The sequence below is a fragment of the Ascaphus truei genome, chromosome 4 (assembly GCF_040206685.1).
Source record: "Ascaphus truei isolate aAscTru1 chromosome 4, aAscTru1.hap1, whole genome shotgun sequence".
In the NCBI taxonomy this organism is placed as follows: Eukaryota; Metazoa; Chordata; class Amphibia; order Anura; family Ascaphidae; genus Ascaphus; species Ascaphus truei.
In genome coordinates, this window is record NC_134486.1 from 377,793,351 (window position 1) to 377,812,076 (window position 18,726).

General features: G+C 45.6%; 1 protein-coding gene across 9 annotated transcripts in view; it reads right to left on the bottom strand.

Annotated features, from left to right (window-relative positions):
- PUM2 (pumilio RNA binding family member 2) overlaps positions 1 to 18,726 on the bottom strand; it is a 101,826-nt gene that overhangs the window by 27,440 nt on the left and 55,660 nt on the right. For all 9 annotated transcript variants that reach the window (XM_075598440.1, XM_075598432.1, XM_075598439.1 and 6 more), the window contains 3 exons: positions 17,671 to 17,805; positions 4,610 to 5,041; positions 947 to 1,183 (listed from right to left, as the gene is read on the bottom strand). In XM_075598440.1, the coding sequence (XP_075454555.1) occupies positions 947 to 1,183; positions 4,610 to 5,041; positions 17,671 to 17,805 (804 nt within the window). The remainder of the gene's footprint in view (positions 1 to 946; positions 1,184 to 4,609; positions 5,042 to 17,670; positions 17,806 to 18,726) is intronic.

Sequence of the window (18,726 nt, forward strand, 5' to 3'; positions counted from 1 at the left end):
TTTTTTATTTTTTTTTTAGTAATTTCTTCAATTGGCTAATTTGTCTTACTGCCGTTTCCCATTGCTGCATGACATAAGGTTGCCAAAAAAAAAAAGGAGAATTTTATTGTGCTTTGGTTCCCAGTGACAAATGAATATCGTTGATATTTACAATATAACAAATGAACCGGTTTTGCTAGCTCTCACATAGGGCAGTTAGCACGCAAGATACTGTGCACTGGATCTGCGTACAAAAAAACAAACACTTACTGTAGTCTTCCCTGGGACAACTGGGACATTTAAATTGTCATCCGTGCGCATGTGTTCACACTTCTTTACCTCTGTGACCGTTTCCCACCGACTAGCTTGCCAGTGAGAGGGTTATAAAAACAAACCTTCAATTCAGGAAGAGCGCTTGCATAAAAAGACTACACTCTGCACAAGACAGTCTTCATGTTGCAACAGATACTTGGGATACAAAGAATCAATCTTTCTATTTATCTTTATAGCCGCCACTCAATGAGGAGATCTTATTTGGTATCATTTCCTATCTCCCCAAGCCTCATGGTCCATCTCCCCCATTCCCAGGGTAGGTCCACCACCTCCATGGTACTTGATCACGTCCTTCCCTTCTGTATAAAAACCCATTTAATGTATACATCTCAAACGAATGTGAAAAACATGAAGAAATATAAAACCTCCAAAGACGATGCACAATCAACATACACAAAAAAAACATAAAATGGACCACGGACCCACGTGGAAACTGTGGCCTGTCCCACGTCCGCTTTTCATCTCATTTATAAACCTGCAAGTCAAAGACATGCTCACAACATATATACACATTTCCAAAAAAGTACCACATCAGTAACATCTACAATGCAAAATGGCAAATTAACAAAAAAACAACACAACCACATTCACAAACGCACATAAAAAACACACAAATAATAAAAGTTTGCTTTACCTAAATGCAAACTGGATGAGGATCCATGTGATGAAAGTGATGGCGGTGGCGTTAGTGAATGTCCTGGCGTTTGGCTTGGCAGAGGGATGCCTATTGGACTTGGAGAGGAGGAAAATCCCAGGCTATTGTAAAATGGCTGCCCTATGGGTGCCAGGCTGCTGCTAGACCTTTTGTATAAGTCAGAGCTAGCCGTCAGGGAATCTCTCCTTGAGGCATTACTACTCGCGGAACTTCCGACTGAAGAAATAAAAATGAAACAAAAACAAAAAAAAAAAAACAAAAAAAAAAAAAACTAATTAAATACACAGCGTTAAAGAAAGGAACATCCCAAACTAGCGTCAGGGAGACATTAACAAAAATAAACTATGAAAACAGTAACAGCCAAGCAATAAAATGATGTACTAGAAATATTGCAGTAAGGCTTACAAGTCGTTTAGTTGCGATTATTTTTTTGGACCAACATTTTAGGTGAAAAAAATTACAATTTAGAAATATCGTTTGGGAATAGATTTTATCAGAAATTCAGATTAAATTTTTTCTCCACACGTCAACACCTAGAACCAAAAGCGGCATTTGTATGGCAGTGCCCTTCGTGACGTGCCCGTTTACATGATCCTGGCTACTGGTATGAATATGCTCCGATGGGACTCTGATATTAGCTCATTTGAATGCCCCAGTTTCATTTTTTCTCTCTCATAAAGTCACACATTTTTCACTAAACCAGTAAAAGGAAGCCGGGGCGAGAAGTTACTTGAATACAAAAAGAAACCATTAACGCAGTGCATATGAAAGCTACATTTCCCCTCCACCCCATTTATTAGTTTAAAAAAATCTTATACAAATATAAAATGAATGGTCCATTAGCAAAACATTACATTCAGATCCTTACTGAATTATAATACCCCCTATGTGCATTTGAAGAATGGCCACTTGGGTAAATCTTTACTGCACACAGCAGGATATCCTGAAAACCTGAGCTGTGAGAGGGAGGGGCGTGAAGGAGTTTAGCACCCTTGCATTAAGGTATTGGATCAAAAAATAAAAATAAATAAAAAATACATTTTGGAGCTTGTGTATTCAGTATTTTCAGCTCAGGAGGGCGACGTTTCCAGGTGCAACTGTTCCATGGGCCATGAATTTTCTGGCAGATGCATATAAACGAGCCACCTCTGAGGGTGGGAATCACCCAGATCTAAAACCACTGTGGTTACATAATCTGCTTCAGAGATCTAGTGTGACATTAATGCCAGGGGGGATCTGACACGGATGAAGTCTGTGTTCTCTGCAGCTGCCTCTCGCCCGCGCAGCGGACAGAGAGATAGGCAAAAGCAGACGATAAAATCAAAATATTGCACGCGGGACTGAAATGAAGAAATGTCAAGGTTACCTGCAAACCCATCATAGTTTATATTCATGTATGGATGGATCAAGGAAAATAATTGATTCAAATAACTGCTGCCTGGAAAATGCAAATGAAACACACACACGCACACACACGCACACACGCACACACGCACACACGAGGGGCATTCCCATGTCTTCCACAGGCCCCCCTAAAACCTGCATTACCCTGTTGTCCCTTCTTGCAGAGATTTCACTTAAAGGCGCAATCCCTCTTGGGATAAAAAGTGATCGAATGCCAATTCCGTTTATATGGTTATATCTGGGTGACTGACGCATTTCTTACGCAAATCTGACACCTAGGTGTAATTTTAAAGAAATAATTGTTTCACCCTCTGAGTGCCCCAAGACGTTGTGGCACACTGGGTTCCCCGTGATGTAGTGCTCGTTCCCCTGGGGGAGATTGCGTTCTGAGCGTCACAGGAATGGGGAGGACATCTCACCTTCGTTCCATCATCTGTGACGGAGCGATCATGTGATCGTGTGGTGCCGGAGGGGCTGTGAGCGGAGACAAGGGAGGGGGGGGGGTTGATTTTTTTCTGACTGCTCCCTTCTGTCTAATGTCCCTCTATGTTCAACAAGTGCCTGTACAGCCAAAGACCTTCTCTTTATTCCCGCTCTGATGGTCAGGGTGGGCGAAGGGTAAAGGAAACACCTGATTGACAAACACTTCCCCATTCAGAGGCCAACAAGAAATTACAATTTGTCATTCATTTCCAAAAAAATGTAAGGCGAAAAATAAGGGGAAACCATCTATGCCGTTTCATTCTTTACAAAAAGGTTTTTCCGGAGGCCCTACATGGGATTGCACCTTTAAGAGCATTCCCGGGAAAAGCAATGTTCTGCATTGTTAAGCTGCAACGGTTCCAATGCGTAAACCAGCTCACACTAAGGGTTACACAAAGATACAACCTCTTAGTGTTTTTTCTGATTCTGTATATGTTTACTTTAAGGCCGAGGTAACCAACTCCAGCCCTCAAGAGCTACCAACAGGTCGTAGGCTGAGCCACTGATTGAGCCACCTGTGCTGAAGCAGGGATATCCTAAAAACCTGACATGTTGCTAGCTTTTGAGGACTGGAGTTGGCCACCCCTGTCTTAAGCTCTGAGGTGCACGAGGATGGGTAGTAAAATACCAATGCTCAAAATGTACAGAGGAACAAAAAAAACACACATTGTGCTCACTGACAGGTCAACATTAAGTATGTGCAGTTTAGTCACTGCGTGACCAGCGACAATACGGTAGAGCAGGTTTTGGGGACCCGTGGAAGACACTAATGTACTCTTATGCAGTTTGTACAATGGAGTTTTTTCAGCATTGTACCCACCATATGATTGTGTCTGCCTGGAGAATAAAACTGGAAGCAGACAGCACAAGTACCAGTAAAACCACTAATTCACAGACCATATGTTCTAATTTTTTTTGTATGTGTTCATTTTGAAACCTGCTAGGGTTAAGGAGTCCTTTGGCAAGAAAGCAGGGTTATTTTTTTTTTTGGGGGGGGGGGGGGGGAGAAGAGGGAACATTTTGGGTAGATGCTTTGTAAATAGATACAGCAAATGATGTTCTTGACAGCATAACATTAAAGACTCACACAATGACGTGTGCACACGGTGCTGGAGAGAATAACATAAATGAATGGGAAAATATATGACCCGGTAATAAAGCGGGTTAACCAACTAATGAGTCAGTTAGAACTATAATATAGTCAAAGAAGCACAACCTTTATAGAGGTTTAGTTGCCCCAAAAAATTGGAGCTGGACCTAATATAACATACTTAACTGGAGTTGGTTACCCCATATCTAGTACCTCAAGAGCTACCAACAGGTCAGGTTTTAAGGCACAGGTGGTTCGGTCAATGACTGAGCTACTGATTGATCCACCGGTGCTGAAGCTGGGATATCCTGAAAACCTGACCTGTTCGTAGCTCTTGAAGACTAGAGTTGGCTATCCCTGTGCTAGGATTGAACATATTTAGCCAGAGCCATTAATTAAATGCCTCATTGCATTAACTACCTTAACACAGAGCATACTAGTTCAATTTTGGTCAATTTTTCTTTTGTGAACTACTTTTGCTTTACTGGTACAATTTTGTGATTGATGAAAAAAATAAAAAAAAAAAAAAAGACAGAAAAACAGAACATGGTATTGCATAGGAGAATCAATTACACTCACACAATGAAAGTGATTTTGGTCCAGTTGTCCAAAGCCCGACCTGGTTTAGTTGCCATTTAGATAAGCCCATTGATATTGTAACTTACCCGATGAGCCAAATCCCCCAAAGGCGGAGCCAATAGCTGCTCCCAAGGAGCTGCTGTTTCCGTAGCCAAGGGAGGTGTTCCCTGGCTGCCCCGGCCCTTGAGAAAACAGCGAGCTGCTCTGAGAGCTGTTGGTCATGGCGCTGTTGCCATAGAAAGAACTTGAGTGGAGGTTGGCATTTGGTTGCTGCTGCTGATGTTGCTGTTGCTGCTGATGTTGCTGCTGCTGATGTTGTTGCTGCTGATGTTGCTGCTGCTGTTGATGTTGCTGCTGCTGATGTTGATGCTGCTGCTGCTGCTGATGTTGATGCTGCTGCTGTTGTTGATGTTGGTGTTGCTGCTGCTGCTGCTGATGTTGCTGTTGCTGCTGAGGGCCAAGCTGTCGGAAGATGCTATTCGTGGCTCCTGCAAGGCTGTTGGCACCAGAGGCAGCAGCTGTAAGAGATCAAGAGTGTTTTTAGGCTTAAGGTGAAGGAAAAGACGTGCCTGTTGACATCACATTCTGCACCACAATGTAGTTCACAATTCTAGTAGCCGCATTGGTCTTGAAGAATTGCAGAATACGGTGTAGGTTGTGATACCTTTTACCGGACCAACACCACAGTTCTTCATAGATGAAATGAAAGTGTACATCACAGAAGAAACCTATGATGTTTCGATTTCAGACATTACACTTGAAAAGAAATCTGATGTTTCAAAAGCTCAGTTTACCAATTTTATCTATGAAGTACTTTGAAGTCTATACAACCCAAGACCATACAATCGAACTACCACTGCACATGCCAAGATTTCTTCTTAAATACTGTATATCTAGAAGCTAATGTCAACGGGCTATGCATCAAGTGGCGCAAACGGTAGCATTGTACCAAAACTGACGCCAAATGCATAATTTTATGGCAGAGACCGTCAACGTATCAAGGAGCTTTGCTCCATTATTCATCCCAAATTGCACCATGAGTTGGGGAGGAATTGCAGCGCACTGCAAGAACTGTACATATCGATTATAGGTCAATTATCAATAAGCAAGTCAAGAGTGCTAATGCAGTGAATAAATACCGTTATGAATCAGGCTGAAATAGCCTATAAAGGAGGATGCAACACAGTCTACTGTATTCACCTTCATAAAATCAAAACACCGAGGGAGAGAGAGAGACAGAGAGACACAGAGGCACAGAGACAAAGGCCGCGCTTATAGTCCCGGCGACGCTGTGTCAAAACAAATGTATTGAATCAGTCGCGTGCGCCTATAGTAGGAGCGATGGAATGGTTTGATCGCTGGAAGTCAATGAAAATTTTTTTTTCCAGCGACCGCAGCGTGACGTCAGAGGTTCAGCTAAAGAGGACGAACCGCTCATGGTCACGCCCCCCAGTCGCTGTCTCATCTATAACACTATAAGCAAAAATCGCTGCTACAACAGCGATGGATGACGTCACGCCGTCGCCATAGCAAGGATTGTAAGCGTGGCGAGAGAAAGACAGAGACACAGAGAGATAGACACACACAGAGAGAGAGAGAGAGACAGACACACACAGAGAGACAGAGAGAGAGACACACACAGAGAGAGACAGAGACAGAGAGAGACAGAGACAGAGAGAGACAGAGAGACACAGAGAGAGAGAGAGAGAGAGAGAGAGAGAGAGAGAGAGAGAGAGAGAGAGAGAGAGAGAGAGAGAGAGAGACAGAGAGTTCTTTCCTCAGCAGAAAGCCATACCAGTGTGCAGGGAGTCTGTTGCTATCCAGATAAGATGGTTCGGCATCCCAGATCTAGGATAAAGACAAAAAAGGGTAGCACACGACTCATAGGGAAGTACATCAAGAATTGCAATTGGTTTGAAAAGGTAAGTAACGCACATACAACTAAATCTTTGTTGTATGTGCGTTACTTACTGTTTCATGCCAATGACAATTGTTCACACACTTCACTATGAGTCGGGCACTGCCCTTTTTGTTTTTATCCAATACTAGCTGATATACTCTGTGTTGCCCGGGATTGAATTTTCCCGCTCCCCCTATTCCCCTCTCTTTCCCCCCATTCACAGCAATCCGTGCCCCCCTGCACATGAATGCAGCCCACCCCAGTGTACAGCTCAGGTCCCCCCCCCCCCTGTTCACAGCTCCTGCCCACCCCCCATTCATAGCGCCGCCCCCCCCCTTCACATCTGTGCTTCCCCCCCTTCACAGGTCCATTCCCTCTCCTCCCCCCCCCCGTTCACATCTCCGATCCCCCCCCCTTTCACAGTGCAGCCCCCCCTCACAGCTCCGAGTTCCCTCCCCCGGTCACGGCCTGGCCCTTCCCCCTTCACCTCTCAAATTCCCCCCCCCCCTCACCTCGCCAATTCCCCCCCCCCCCCCTTCAGAGCTCACCGGCGGCTCATGGGGGGGGTGGGTGGTAGTGTTGTGCGGCATTGGCTCACTGCAGGTGCGGGCGTTACTGACAGGGGGCGGCCGCACGCTGCGGGGTCGGCCGTGGGGGTTTATCTGCGGCAGCTGACTTTGGGTGCGGTGTATGACGGGGGTGGGTGGCGGAAGCTTGCTTACTTACTGTGGGGCGGGCTGTTACTCAAAATTATAAGGAATGTAACAAAAGTTGCAAAAGGGCAATCAAATGAGCAAAAATGGATAATGAAAAAAGGATTGCAATAGAAAGATCAACCCTAAAAAGATTAGAAAAGAGAATACTGTATCGTACCCTTTCAGTGTGAGATGGGCAGGCAAATTATTGGAGATTAGGAAAAATCAGGTGTTAAATACAGAGGCAAAGAATGTGTTTACCAGGGAAGAATCAATTACAATAAGTAGTGCCGCAGGGGGAAGCCACAACCACTAAATTAATGAACAATTGGTTAACTGAGGAAGAAGGGCATTGGTGGCTTGATAACAGAGTAAATAAAGCACCTGGCCGATTGCATGCACTCAAGATTTCTAAAGGAGCTAAATTCAGTAATAGCCATAACATTACATTTAATATTCAAGGATTCCATTTCAACAGGCTCGGTACCACTGGATTGACGTAATGCAGACGTGGCGCGCCTATATTTAAAAAGGGAGCTATCACACAACCAGGGAATTACAGACTTATAAGTCTGACATCAACAGTAGGGAAGCTACTTGGAGGTTTAGTACGGGATAATATTCAGGAATACCTAATGGAGAACAAAATTATTAGTACCAGTCAGCATGGATTTTTGACGGATAGGTCATGTCAAACTAACCTTATTAGTTTCTTTGAGGAGGTAAGTAGGAATTTAGACCAGGGTAATGCAGTTGATGTGGTCTACCTAGATTTTGCAAAGGCTTGTGATACAGTGCCACACAAGAGGTTGGTGTACAAAATAAAGAAAATTGAACTTGGTAAAAATATTTGTACATGGATTGAAAACTGGTTGAAGTATAGACAACAGAGTTGCCGTAAATGGAACATTTTCAGGTTGGGCTAAAGTTTTGAGTGTAGTACCTCAGGGATCGGTGCTGGGACCCCTGCTTTTTCACTTGTTTATTAATGACCTAAAAGGTTGGCAGAGAAACCAAAGTCTCCATCATTGCTGATGATTCTAAATTGCGTAAGGTAGTAAAATTAGAGCAGGATGTCATTTCTCTCCAGAAGGACTTGAATAGACTGGAAACTTGGGAAGATCGTGTTTAATACAGATAAATGTAAGGTTTTGCATTTGGGAAACAAGAATAACCGTACAAATAAAATGGGGCACAATTAGGTGAAACCTTGATGGAGAAGGATTTAGGAGTGTTTGTAGACAGCAGGCTTAGCAATAGTGCCCCATGTCATTCAGTAGCTGCAAAGGCAAATAAGATCTTATCTTGCACTAAATGAGGACAGGATGAAGGGAAGCATAAATTATGCAACTGTTTAAAGCATTGGTAAGACCAAATCTTGAATATGGAAGTACAGTTTTGGGCACGACTCCATAAAAAATACATTATGGAACTAAGTGCACAGAAGAGCCATCAAATGAATATAGGAAAAAACAAATCACACACGAGGCGAGAGCTAAACTCGATGCGATTATAACATGGGATGAGATAGAAAAAGTAGTAAAAGACCTGCCCAATGTGAAAAGCCCGGGGCCTGATGGACTGCCGCATACATATTAAAAGACTTTTGCCAATTCCCTGATAGTATATATTCAAGGTATGTTTAACACATTGAGAGATACGGGAAACCTGTCCCAGTATGTCAGAAGCTCATATAACAGTTATCCCTAAACCAGGCAAGGACAAATTAAACGGTGCACGTTACCGTCCAATATCGCTCATAAATGTAGACGTCAAAATCCTTGCCAAAATATTAGCAAATAGACTTAATGAATATCAACCGGAACTGGTAAAGAGGGATCAAACCGGATTTATACCAAAAAGAGAAGCCAAAGATAATACAGCTCAACCCTGTTATAGCGCGATCCGCTACAACGCAAATCCGCAAATATAACGCGGTCTGAGGATGGCTCCCGATTTGAAAACCTCCATGGTATCTATCTCTCACTCCTCACGTCATAGGGCTGTGTACACGTGCTCTCCTCACTCTCCTCTCTGCAGCTGTCAACTCTCGTGTGCTGCGGCACTTTTTTTTTTTAAACATTAAATTCAATGCTTTATTGACACATACACACACCATGTGGGAATTGAACATTAAATTTTTTTGTATAATACACATGCAGGGATCGAACTCCGGACTTTCCATATACTGATACCGATGCCTTACCTCTACACCAAGCATGTCAAACTCGCGGCCCACAACGAACATATTTGCAAAGAAAAAAAAACAAAAAACCTCACCCCTCTCCCGATTGGCTGGCGCGTGTTGGAACGCTGCCAGAATATTTTTTGGCCCGGAGCTTGCATAGTGAGGCCCGCCTCTTCCTGCTGCATGGAGCACGTCAGGTGACTACTGCTCCATGCCTGCCTTCAATTGCTTCCCCCTTGCCCTCCTGCTCCGATTTCCTCCCCGTTCCAATTTCCCGTGTGTCTGTGTGTGTCTGTGTGTGTCTGTCTGTGTGTCTGTCTGTGTGTGTCTGTGTGTGTCTGTGTGTGTCTGTGTGTGTCTGTGTGTGTGTCTGTGTGTGTGTCTGTGTGTGTGTGTCTGTGTGTGTGTGTCTGTGTGTGTGTGTCTGTGTGTGTGTGTCTGTGTGTGTGTGTGTCTGTGTGTGTGTCTGTGTGTGTGTCTGTGTGTGTGTGTTTCTGTGTGTGTGTGTCTGTGTGTGTGTGTGTCTGTGTGTGTGTGTGTGTGTCTGTGTGTGTGTGTGTGTGTCTGTGTGTGTGTGTGTCTGTGTGTGTGTGTGTCTGTGTGTGTGTGTGGTGTCTGTGTGTGTGTGTGGTGTCTGTGTGTGTGTGTCTGTGTGTGTGTGTCTGTGTGTGTGTGTCTGTGTGTGTGGTGTCTGTGTGTGTGTGTCTGTGTGTGTGTGTCTGTGTGTGTGTGTCTGTGTGTGTCTGTGTGTGTCTGTGTGTGTCTGTGTGTGTCTGTGTGTGTCTGTGTGTGTGTCTGTGTGTGTGTCTGTGTGTGTGTGTCTGTGTGTGTGTGTCTGTGTGTGTGTGTCTGTGTGTGTGTGTGTCTGTGTGTGTGTGTGTCTGTGTGTGTGTCTGTGTGTGTGTCTGTGTGTGTGTGTTTCTGTGTGTGTGTGTCTGTGTGTGTGTGTGTCTGTGTGTGTGTGTGTGTGTCTGTGTGTGTGTGTGTGTGTCTGTGTGTGTGTGTGTCTGTGTGTGTGTGTGTCTGTGTGTGTGTGTGGTGTCTGTGTGTGTGTGTGGTGTCTGTGTGTGTGTGTCTGTGTGTGTGTGTCTGTGTGTGTGTGTCTGTGTGTGTGTGTCTGTGTGTGTCTGTGTGTGTGTGTGTCTGTGTGTGTGTCTGTGTGTGTGTCTGTGTGTGTGTCTGTGTGTGTGTCTGTGTGTGTGTCTGTGTGTGTGTGTGTGTCTGTGTGTGTGTGTCTGTGTGTGTGTCTGTGTGTGTGTCTGTGTGTGTGTCTGTGTCTGTGTGTGTGTCTGTGTGTGTGTCTGAGAGAGAGTGTCAGAGAGAGAGAGAGAGAGAGTGTGTCTGAGAGAGAGTGTGTGTCAGAGAGAGAGAGTGTGTCAGAGAGAGAGAGAGAGAGAGAGAGTGTGTGTCAGAGAGAGAGAGAGTGTGTCAGAGAGAGAGTGTCAGAGAGAGAGAGTGTGTCAGGGAGAGGGAGAGAGAGTGTCAGGGAGAGTGAAAGAGGGAGAGTGAGAGAGGGAGAGTCAGAGAGGGAGAGTCAGAGAGGGAGAGTCAGAGAGGGAGAGTCAGGGAGAGAGTCAGGGAGAGGGAGAGAGTGAGTGTCAGGGAGAGAGTGTCAGGGAGAGAGTGAGTGTCAGGGAGAGGGAGAGAGTGAGTGTCAGGGAGAGAGTGAGTGTCAGGGAGAGGGAGAGAGTGAGTGTCAGGGAGAGGGTGAGTGTCAGGGAGAGAGTGAGTGTCAGGGAGAGGGAGAGAGTGTGTCAGGGAGAGGGAGAGAGTGAGTGTCAGGGAGAGGGAGAGAGTGAGTGTCAGAGAGAGGGAGAGTCAGAGAGAGGGAGAGTCAGAGAGAGGGAGAGTGAGAGAGCGAGAGAGTGAGTGTCAGTGAGAGGGAGAGTGTCAGTGAGAGGGAGAGAGTGAGTGTCAGGGAGAGTGAGAGACGGAGAGAGTGAGTGAGAGGGAGAGAGAGTGTCAGGGAGAGAGAGAGAGAGTCAGAGAGAGAGAGTCAGAGATGCCAAGTGTCAGGAAGAAAACATTCATTTTATTGGTTTTTTTTTATACTGTACTTTTCTAAATAAACCTACGTTTCTATGAAAATTTAAGTTTTTGTTTTTTTGCGGCCCACCTAAACTTAAACCTTGTTTATTTGGGCCGTGTTAGCTTTTGAGTTTGACATGCTTGCTCTATACCATAGGCTTGGTGTGACAAGACATACCAAATAAATATATTTATCCTCTACAGTACATTGCCACAGTGCAAAATAAGGTCTGTGGGGAGGTGCTAACAACGCTTCATATTTGGTGGAAGTGTAAGAAAATAAAGTGTTTTGGGGATGTGATAGTGGAACAGATTTTCAATATTACCAAGATTAGAATCCCAAAAGACCAGAGTATTTTATTGCTAAACAAGGAAGGGGTCAAGGTGCACAGAATTAGGACATCTCTGTTAATACATATGCTGAATGCAGCAAGATGTACTATCGCTGCCAACTGGAAAAAGCTGGATGCACCCACTATAGGACAATGGGAGTCGAGAATATGGGAAGTTATGAGGATGGAACAACTCTCAGATATAACCACTGATACAAGGTTAAAATGTGAGCTTCTCTGGCGGCCATGGTAAGAGGTCACTGGTAATAGAATATTGTGAAAACATGTGAGAGAGGAATCATCTGCCAAAATGGGAATAAGAGGGACAATTGAGATTATTAAATTCGGGATGGACTTGTTTTTAGATTTTATTTTAATCTAATTTTTTGTTTAGTGATTGTATGTATTTATCATTTCAACTGTCAGTGTGTGATAGTGTTGTATGATCACTGTTATAAGAATGTGGATTATAAATAAATATTAAAAAAATTAATAAAGGGGATGGAAAATGATTTATGAGGAGAGGCTAGCTAATTTAGATTTGTTAACATTACAAAAGAGTTGTGTATGTATGTCTTTATTTATATAGCGCCATTAATGTACATAGTGCTACACAGTAGTAATACATGTGGCAATCATAAATAACAAATAATACAAATAACAGGTCATGGGAATAAGTGCTTCAGGCATAAACTTAACATTTCGGACGAGTCCCTGCTCCGAAGAGCTTACAATCTAATTGGTAGGAAGAACGTAAAGAGACAGTAGGAGGGCATTCGGCTAGGTGCGTCTGCAGGGACCAAGCTTTATGTATTATGTATATAGTATTAGCCACGTTGCTACTTTTATGCTTCTTTAAGCAAGTGTGTCTTAAGGTGGGTCTTAAAGGTGGATAGAGAGGTGTTCTAGTCGGGTATTGAAGGGGAAGGGCATTCCAGAGACATGTGGGGCAAGAGATTGTGACGGTAGGGGTAAATGTGACTGCTTTTAATAAAAGGTCAAGCCTGCCTTTACACCTACCTGTCAGTAATACATATGGTGTGTGTATATATGTATAGCCTGGCCTTCGGCAGCTATTGCTAATTCTGGGCCTTTCCTCTGTCAGTCCTGTTAGAACAGGCAGTGGAAAGGTTAATTCCTTCAGTTGGCCTGTTTGTGAGTTTCAGCTCTGAAGTATTGTAGAAATATTCAGGGTCAGGCCTAAGCAACCTTTGAGCATGTTAATCCAAAGGGTGGATATGGGTTGGAACACCCTTTGATGTGTGTGTGTGAGCCAATCGGTATCCGGCTTTGAGTTGTAATGATTCAAAGCTAGAGACACTCCCTGAGGATATTCAAATTGAGACATATTCCCAAATTCAGTTAGGCCTCGTTCAGGGTGCTGGCTTCGGAGGGAGGGCGTGCTGCTGTGAGAAACAAAGTATTCAATTTGAATACTGGTTGTCAGGGTAGCAACCGCCCTGTCTCCGAAGCCAGGAGTTCAAGCTGACTACAGTTTCAATAAACGAAAATTTCGTTTTTTGGAGCTGTAGCAGCGTCACTGGGACCTAGGCAGCAAATGAAATCATTCTTCAGAATGATTTCATGACTGCAACCTCGATACTTACCCTGCAGTGGTGTAACCCCGCCCCCTCCCCAACGCTGAAAAGTCTGCTGGGGGATAAACACAGATCGCCCAGCAAACTGCAGCACTGCCTCCCTCCCGTCCTCCCTCCGAGTCCTGCAGCTGGCACCCTGAACGAGGCCTTAGTGATCAGTTAGTCTTCAGAAAGAGCTGAGAGAGATAGCAAGCCAAGAAGAGTTCTCTCCCTCCTGCCCCACCTGGGTGAGGAGGGAGGGGAATTCAAGCTGCCTTGAGCAGAGAGGCAGAGATTACACCATGCCTGTGATATCATGCTGTATGCTGTCTGCACATCTATGCTGAATAAAGATCCACAGAAAAGAAGCAGCTGTGTGTGTCCCTGTGTATGGAGAATGGAGTGTCAGTGGGGGTCTCTCCTCTGTAGACCCCATGGGATCCCTGCTCCTGGAGGCACTGTGCACCCTGAGAGAACAAGGTAACCTGTCCCACACCACCTCCTGTCCCTGTCCTGGGTTCTCCCCACAACACCGCGGAGCCCTCAGCCCTCCTGTTTACCAGCAGGTCACAGCACCCAGACCACTCAGAGTGACCAGAAGGAGTGTACCCCCCAATCTCATGTCGGGTGGGGTACCATAGAAGGGTTACAATTGGAGGCGCTGCTAAGATGAGGACTGCTCCCCAGGACAGGACAGGTTTATCAACGGGACAGGTTTTCAATGACAGAGGACCATGCAGCAGTTTCAAAGACTTTGTATGCAGCACAGAACAGCAGCCATAGACTCTGCCGTGAGGGAACCCCTCCTTGAAGCTCCCCTAGGGAGGGGGGTTACCCTAATGAAGAAGACCTTGCTGTGGGACTATTCCTGGTGGCTATGCACCACGGAGCGTACATCTTTACATGCCTTCAAGGGGACAGAGGTTGCTCTAAGATTGCATAGGGACCTCTGTGCACCCATCTACCTTACCAAGAAGAAAATAGGGGCCGGTTCCTGAGGCTTCACCAGGGAGCTGGCTGCCTATTAATGGCACTGCAGCAGGGGCGACTGACCTGAGGCGTCCCCAGGGAAGTGTGGCCACCCTCCTGTACCCACAGCGGAGAGTGAGGGGGACAGGGAACTCTGGGGATTACGCCTATGACCCCTGTGCACCCCATCTAAGAAGAAAAGGGAGGCAGGTCCCTGAGGCTTCACCAGGGAGCTGGCGGTCCCTTAATGGCACTGCAGTTGGGGCGACTGACCTGAGGCGTCCCCAGGGAAGTGTGGCCACCCTCCTGTACCCACAACGAAGAGAGAGGTAAGGGGGCAGGGACTACATGGGAAATGTCAGTAGGTCCCTGTGCACCCAGCAGTAAGAGTTACTGCGGTCCCTGTGTGAGGCGTTCCCTGATGCTACCCCAGGGTGCGTGATACTCAAAGATTACAGGGACAGATATGTATTTGTGGCTCCTGAATGCAAACGGAGACCCCACTGTGCTGGACTATGTTCAATCTTGCGTTTCCTGGTCCTACAGGGATGTCATGTATTTTGTGCTCTCAAAATGGCGGCTCCAGCTCCTCTGGGGGCCGCATGGACTCTCTTTGTGCTCAAAATGGCGTTTCCCGCCTTACCAGGGAAGCCATGTGCTGTTCTGCAAGGATTTCTGCATTTTTTGCAAGCTTGTGCTGATTTTCAGCTTGCAAGAAAGTGCGGGAACTGTTCAAACCCCTCCCCCTTTGCTTGTTCTGGATTGGACTATCCTATCTACCAGGGGGAGGAGCTAAGTGTGTTCCACGGAGCAACAGGAAGTGAGGAGCCAGATGCACTTCCACTTCAAACACTGGTGGTTGTGTCTGCCAGGCTGCCTTGCTTGCTCCACTATGAGAGAATGGGCCTGTGTGCTGAGAAGCCTGTCAGCAGCAAAGAGGCTGATGACATCATTGAGGTCTCTACCATTACCTCCACCGTACCCGAGTATGCTTTGGAGCTGTCAGTTCCAGTAACTGTTGTTGGTGCCTTCCATCTGACCCACGCTGCCAGCGAGGGTGCTACACCACAGAGGTATCGGCCGATACCTCCAACGTACCTGATACAGCTGGGATCCGTCCTGCTGCTACAGATGGCGGTGAGCTGCTTGTTTTGTCTACAGATCCCCGCTGGTATCAAGCCCAGAAAGTTGCGGAGCTGTATCTGCGTCGTCAGCAAGAGAAGTGCCGGCCGGCAACACCCCTGATGACTGCATCGATTCTACTGTCGCTACTCCGCCACCGGGAGCTAAGATGGCCGCTGAGTCGCCCGGCCGGGTGAGCTCCAGAGATCCAGGCCGCTCCGGTGAGTAATACCCTTCCGGTTGATCCTTTCCTCCTGACATGCAGGGAGCGGAAGAAGTCCCATGAGGCCCTTCAGGCCCAGGCGCTGGCTGAAGCCGCTGCTGTAAGAGCATAGGGAGGGGCAAAATGAACTTGACCCAGGACTGTGCCATTGCTCCTCCCGGGAGAGTTCCCTGAACGTGCCCCCTAGAGACTTTGGTGCTGGCCCCTTGTCACCGGAGGCCCCAGTCCCTGAGTCATCTGCCCCTTCTGCCCCGCATTCCCCATCCAACACCAGTCCCAATGTGCGACCCTTGACCCCCTTCCCCCCTTCCCCTGGAAGTCCCTTGGCTTCAATTGGACAATCTGATGTTATGCCTGATATGCAATTGGAAGGGTCTGTGTATTGGGGGGATTGTGATGATGAGGGGATGAGTTCAATGCAATCTGAAAATGTTTTGTCTCCTGTCAGAGAGGAGGCAGAAGGAAGCCATTCAGGCTCATGTGTTCTATTACTGCTGTAGTAGAAATGGTTCTGTTTAGTTAGTCACTGTATTGCCATGTATCTGTGTCCATGCAGTAGTGAGTATGTCCGTTCTGTCAAGCTGGAGTGCATAGGAGTTATTGCATTTCAGCTCATGTAATTTACAGGTGTTGCTCAGCAAGGTAAGGGTTATACCTGCTGCAGTCCAAGCCGGGACGGTTGGAGTTTTACCAGAGGGAGTATATAGCCTGGCCTTCGGCAGCTATTGCTAATTCTGGGCCTTTCCTCTGTCAGTCCTGTTAGAACAGGCAGTGGAAAGGTTAATTCCTTCAGTTGGCCTGTTTGTGAGTTTCAGCTCTGAAGTATTGTAGCAATATTCAGAGGCGGCCTAAGCAACCTTTGAGCATGTTAATCCAAAGGGTGGATATGGGTTGGAACACCCCCTGATGTGTGTGTGAGCCAATCGGTATCCAGCTTTGAGTTGTAATGATTCAAAGCTAGAGACACTCCCTGAGGATATTCAAATTTAGACATATTCCCAAATTCAGTTAGTGATCAGTTAGTCTTCAGAAAGAGAGATAGCAAGCCAAGAAGAGTTCTCTCCCTCCTGCCCCACCTGGGTGAGGAGGGAGGGGAATTCAAGCTGCCATGAGCAGAGAGGCAGAGATTACACCATGCCTGTGATATCATGCTGTATGCTGTATGCTGTATGCTGTCTGCACATCTATGCTGAATAAAGATCCACAGAAAAGAAGCTGCTGTGTGTGTCCCTGTGTATGGAGACTGGAGTGTCAGTGGGGGTCTCTCCTCTGTAGACCCCATGGGATCCCTGCTGCTGGAGGCACTGTGCACCCTGAGAGAACAAGGTAACCTGTCCCACACCACCTCCTGTCCCTGTCCTGGGTTCTCCCCACAACACCGCGGAGCCCTCAGCCCTCCTGTTTACCAGCAGGTCACAGCACCCAGACCACTCAGAGTGACCAGAAGGAGTGTACCCCCCAATCTCATGTCGGGTGGGGTACCATAGAAGGGTTACATATGTATAATTAATCTGTATTGTAAGCCTGGTTCCAGCACTTTCTAGGAACCAGGGGTTAATGTTATGTTCAGCTGGAATGTTGCTAAGTGGTCTGTGATCTTTTCAAGTAACTCTTTGCATGTAACTGTGTTTGTTGTTGCATTTGCACCCACCAATCGGGCTGGGTTATATTACAAACACCTGGTGGAAGAGAGACCCCTAGCTAGATCAGCTCAGCTTGAGCTAAAGTTGAGAGTTCTTTGATCTACATGTCTTTTTTCAACCTCATCTACTATGTAACAATGCAACAATGATCCTCCAATACCACACAACTCATTTATTAAAAATACATTTCCACCATGTAAAGCATAACACCGTAAACCCTTTGAAGGCAAAACAACTTGTTGTCAAAACAAGGCTCTCTTGTTAGGCTGCAAATATTACTTTAGGATCCTGGTGGTCTTCCTGTTAACAAAAACATCCTTAATATTTAGATTTTATTAACCAGGTCTCACATGCAATGGCCTTTGCAGTACACACAGAAGAAAATAAGAAATTATAAAGGAGGCTCTGCCTAATGTAGAGATCATACATCAGCTCATAAACAACCAGAGTAGTGAAGATTGGTAACTTACCGGCCTGTGCTGCAGCAGGGCTGATTAGAAGGGGTGTCGAAGCCACCAATCTCACTTGAGCAGCTCTCGCTCCAGGACCAACCATCAAGGTACCATTCTGATCATAATAGGCAGTGGGAGCCAAGACTTGATAGCCTAACACACAAAAAATTCATATACACACTGTACAACATCCAAAAAAGATCAGATGTGCCAGTACCACATCCATCATTATAATGCTTTGCCTCGATTTATATGTAACCCTCTGCAGAAAGCACACAAGAAAAAACAACAGACGTTAGCAGGTTACAGTCTATGCTATTGTGGGACGGACCATGTTGGTGCATCACCATCTGTTTTGGAGAGAGCACCAATATTTGACAAATGGGTCTACGGGGTTGTTTCAGATTGGATTTCAATTGAGTTGGGAGTGGATTTTGACGCTTCAAGAAAGAAGAAACCCAGCAGGTGACCTGTGGATTATTTGTCTTGGTGTGGACCCAGGCAAGCGTCATGTGGTAGAGGGAAAATGATATCTTGGAACTTAGATCTGCCTTTACAAATTCCAAATATACACATTTACAGCAAACTGGAATGCTGAATGCCAAGTAAATTATTTGGGTATATCTACATAGAAATTAGTATGTAGGAGTATGCTTCAATACACTTTACTGCCATAACACGAGAAGGGACCCATTCCTCAACCATCTAAGATGGATTTAGCTGGTGACCGAGAATTCTTTTCAACATAAACAGACACTACCTTTGTTAGTGTATTTATTTTAACCATGGTCTGTATTAAAATGGTTTTCTACGTTTTTACACCATGGAGTGCGCACACTTCTTTTTTGGCCATACATACATAATAAGTCCATTAAGATCTAAACTGTCTGTGTGCCAACCACAATAAAATAGTACAAGCAGGTGATATAAAGCACCAGGTCTTTGGCAAAACCATACAAAATGTACAGTATTTATTAGAACAGATACACACTCAAAATAACAAATGTCCTGAATAGGTTTACTGCAAATCAAATATGCGCTTCAAAAGTGGAGCTGGGGCATTAACATTTCAAT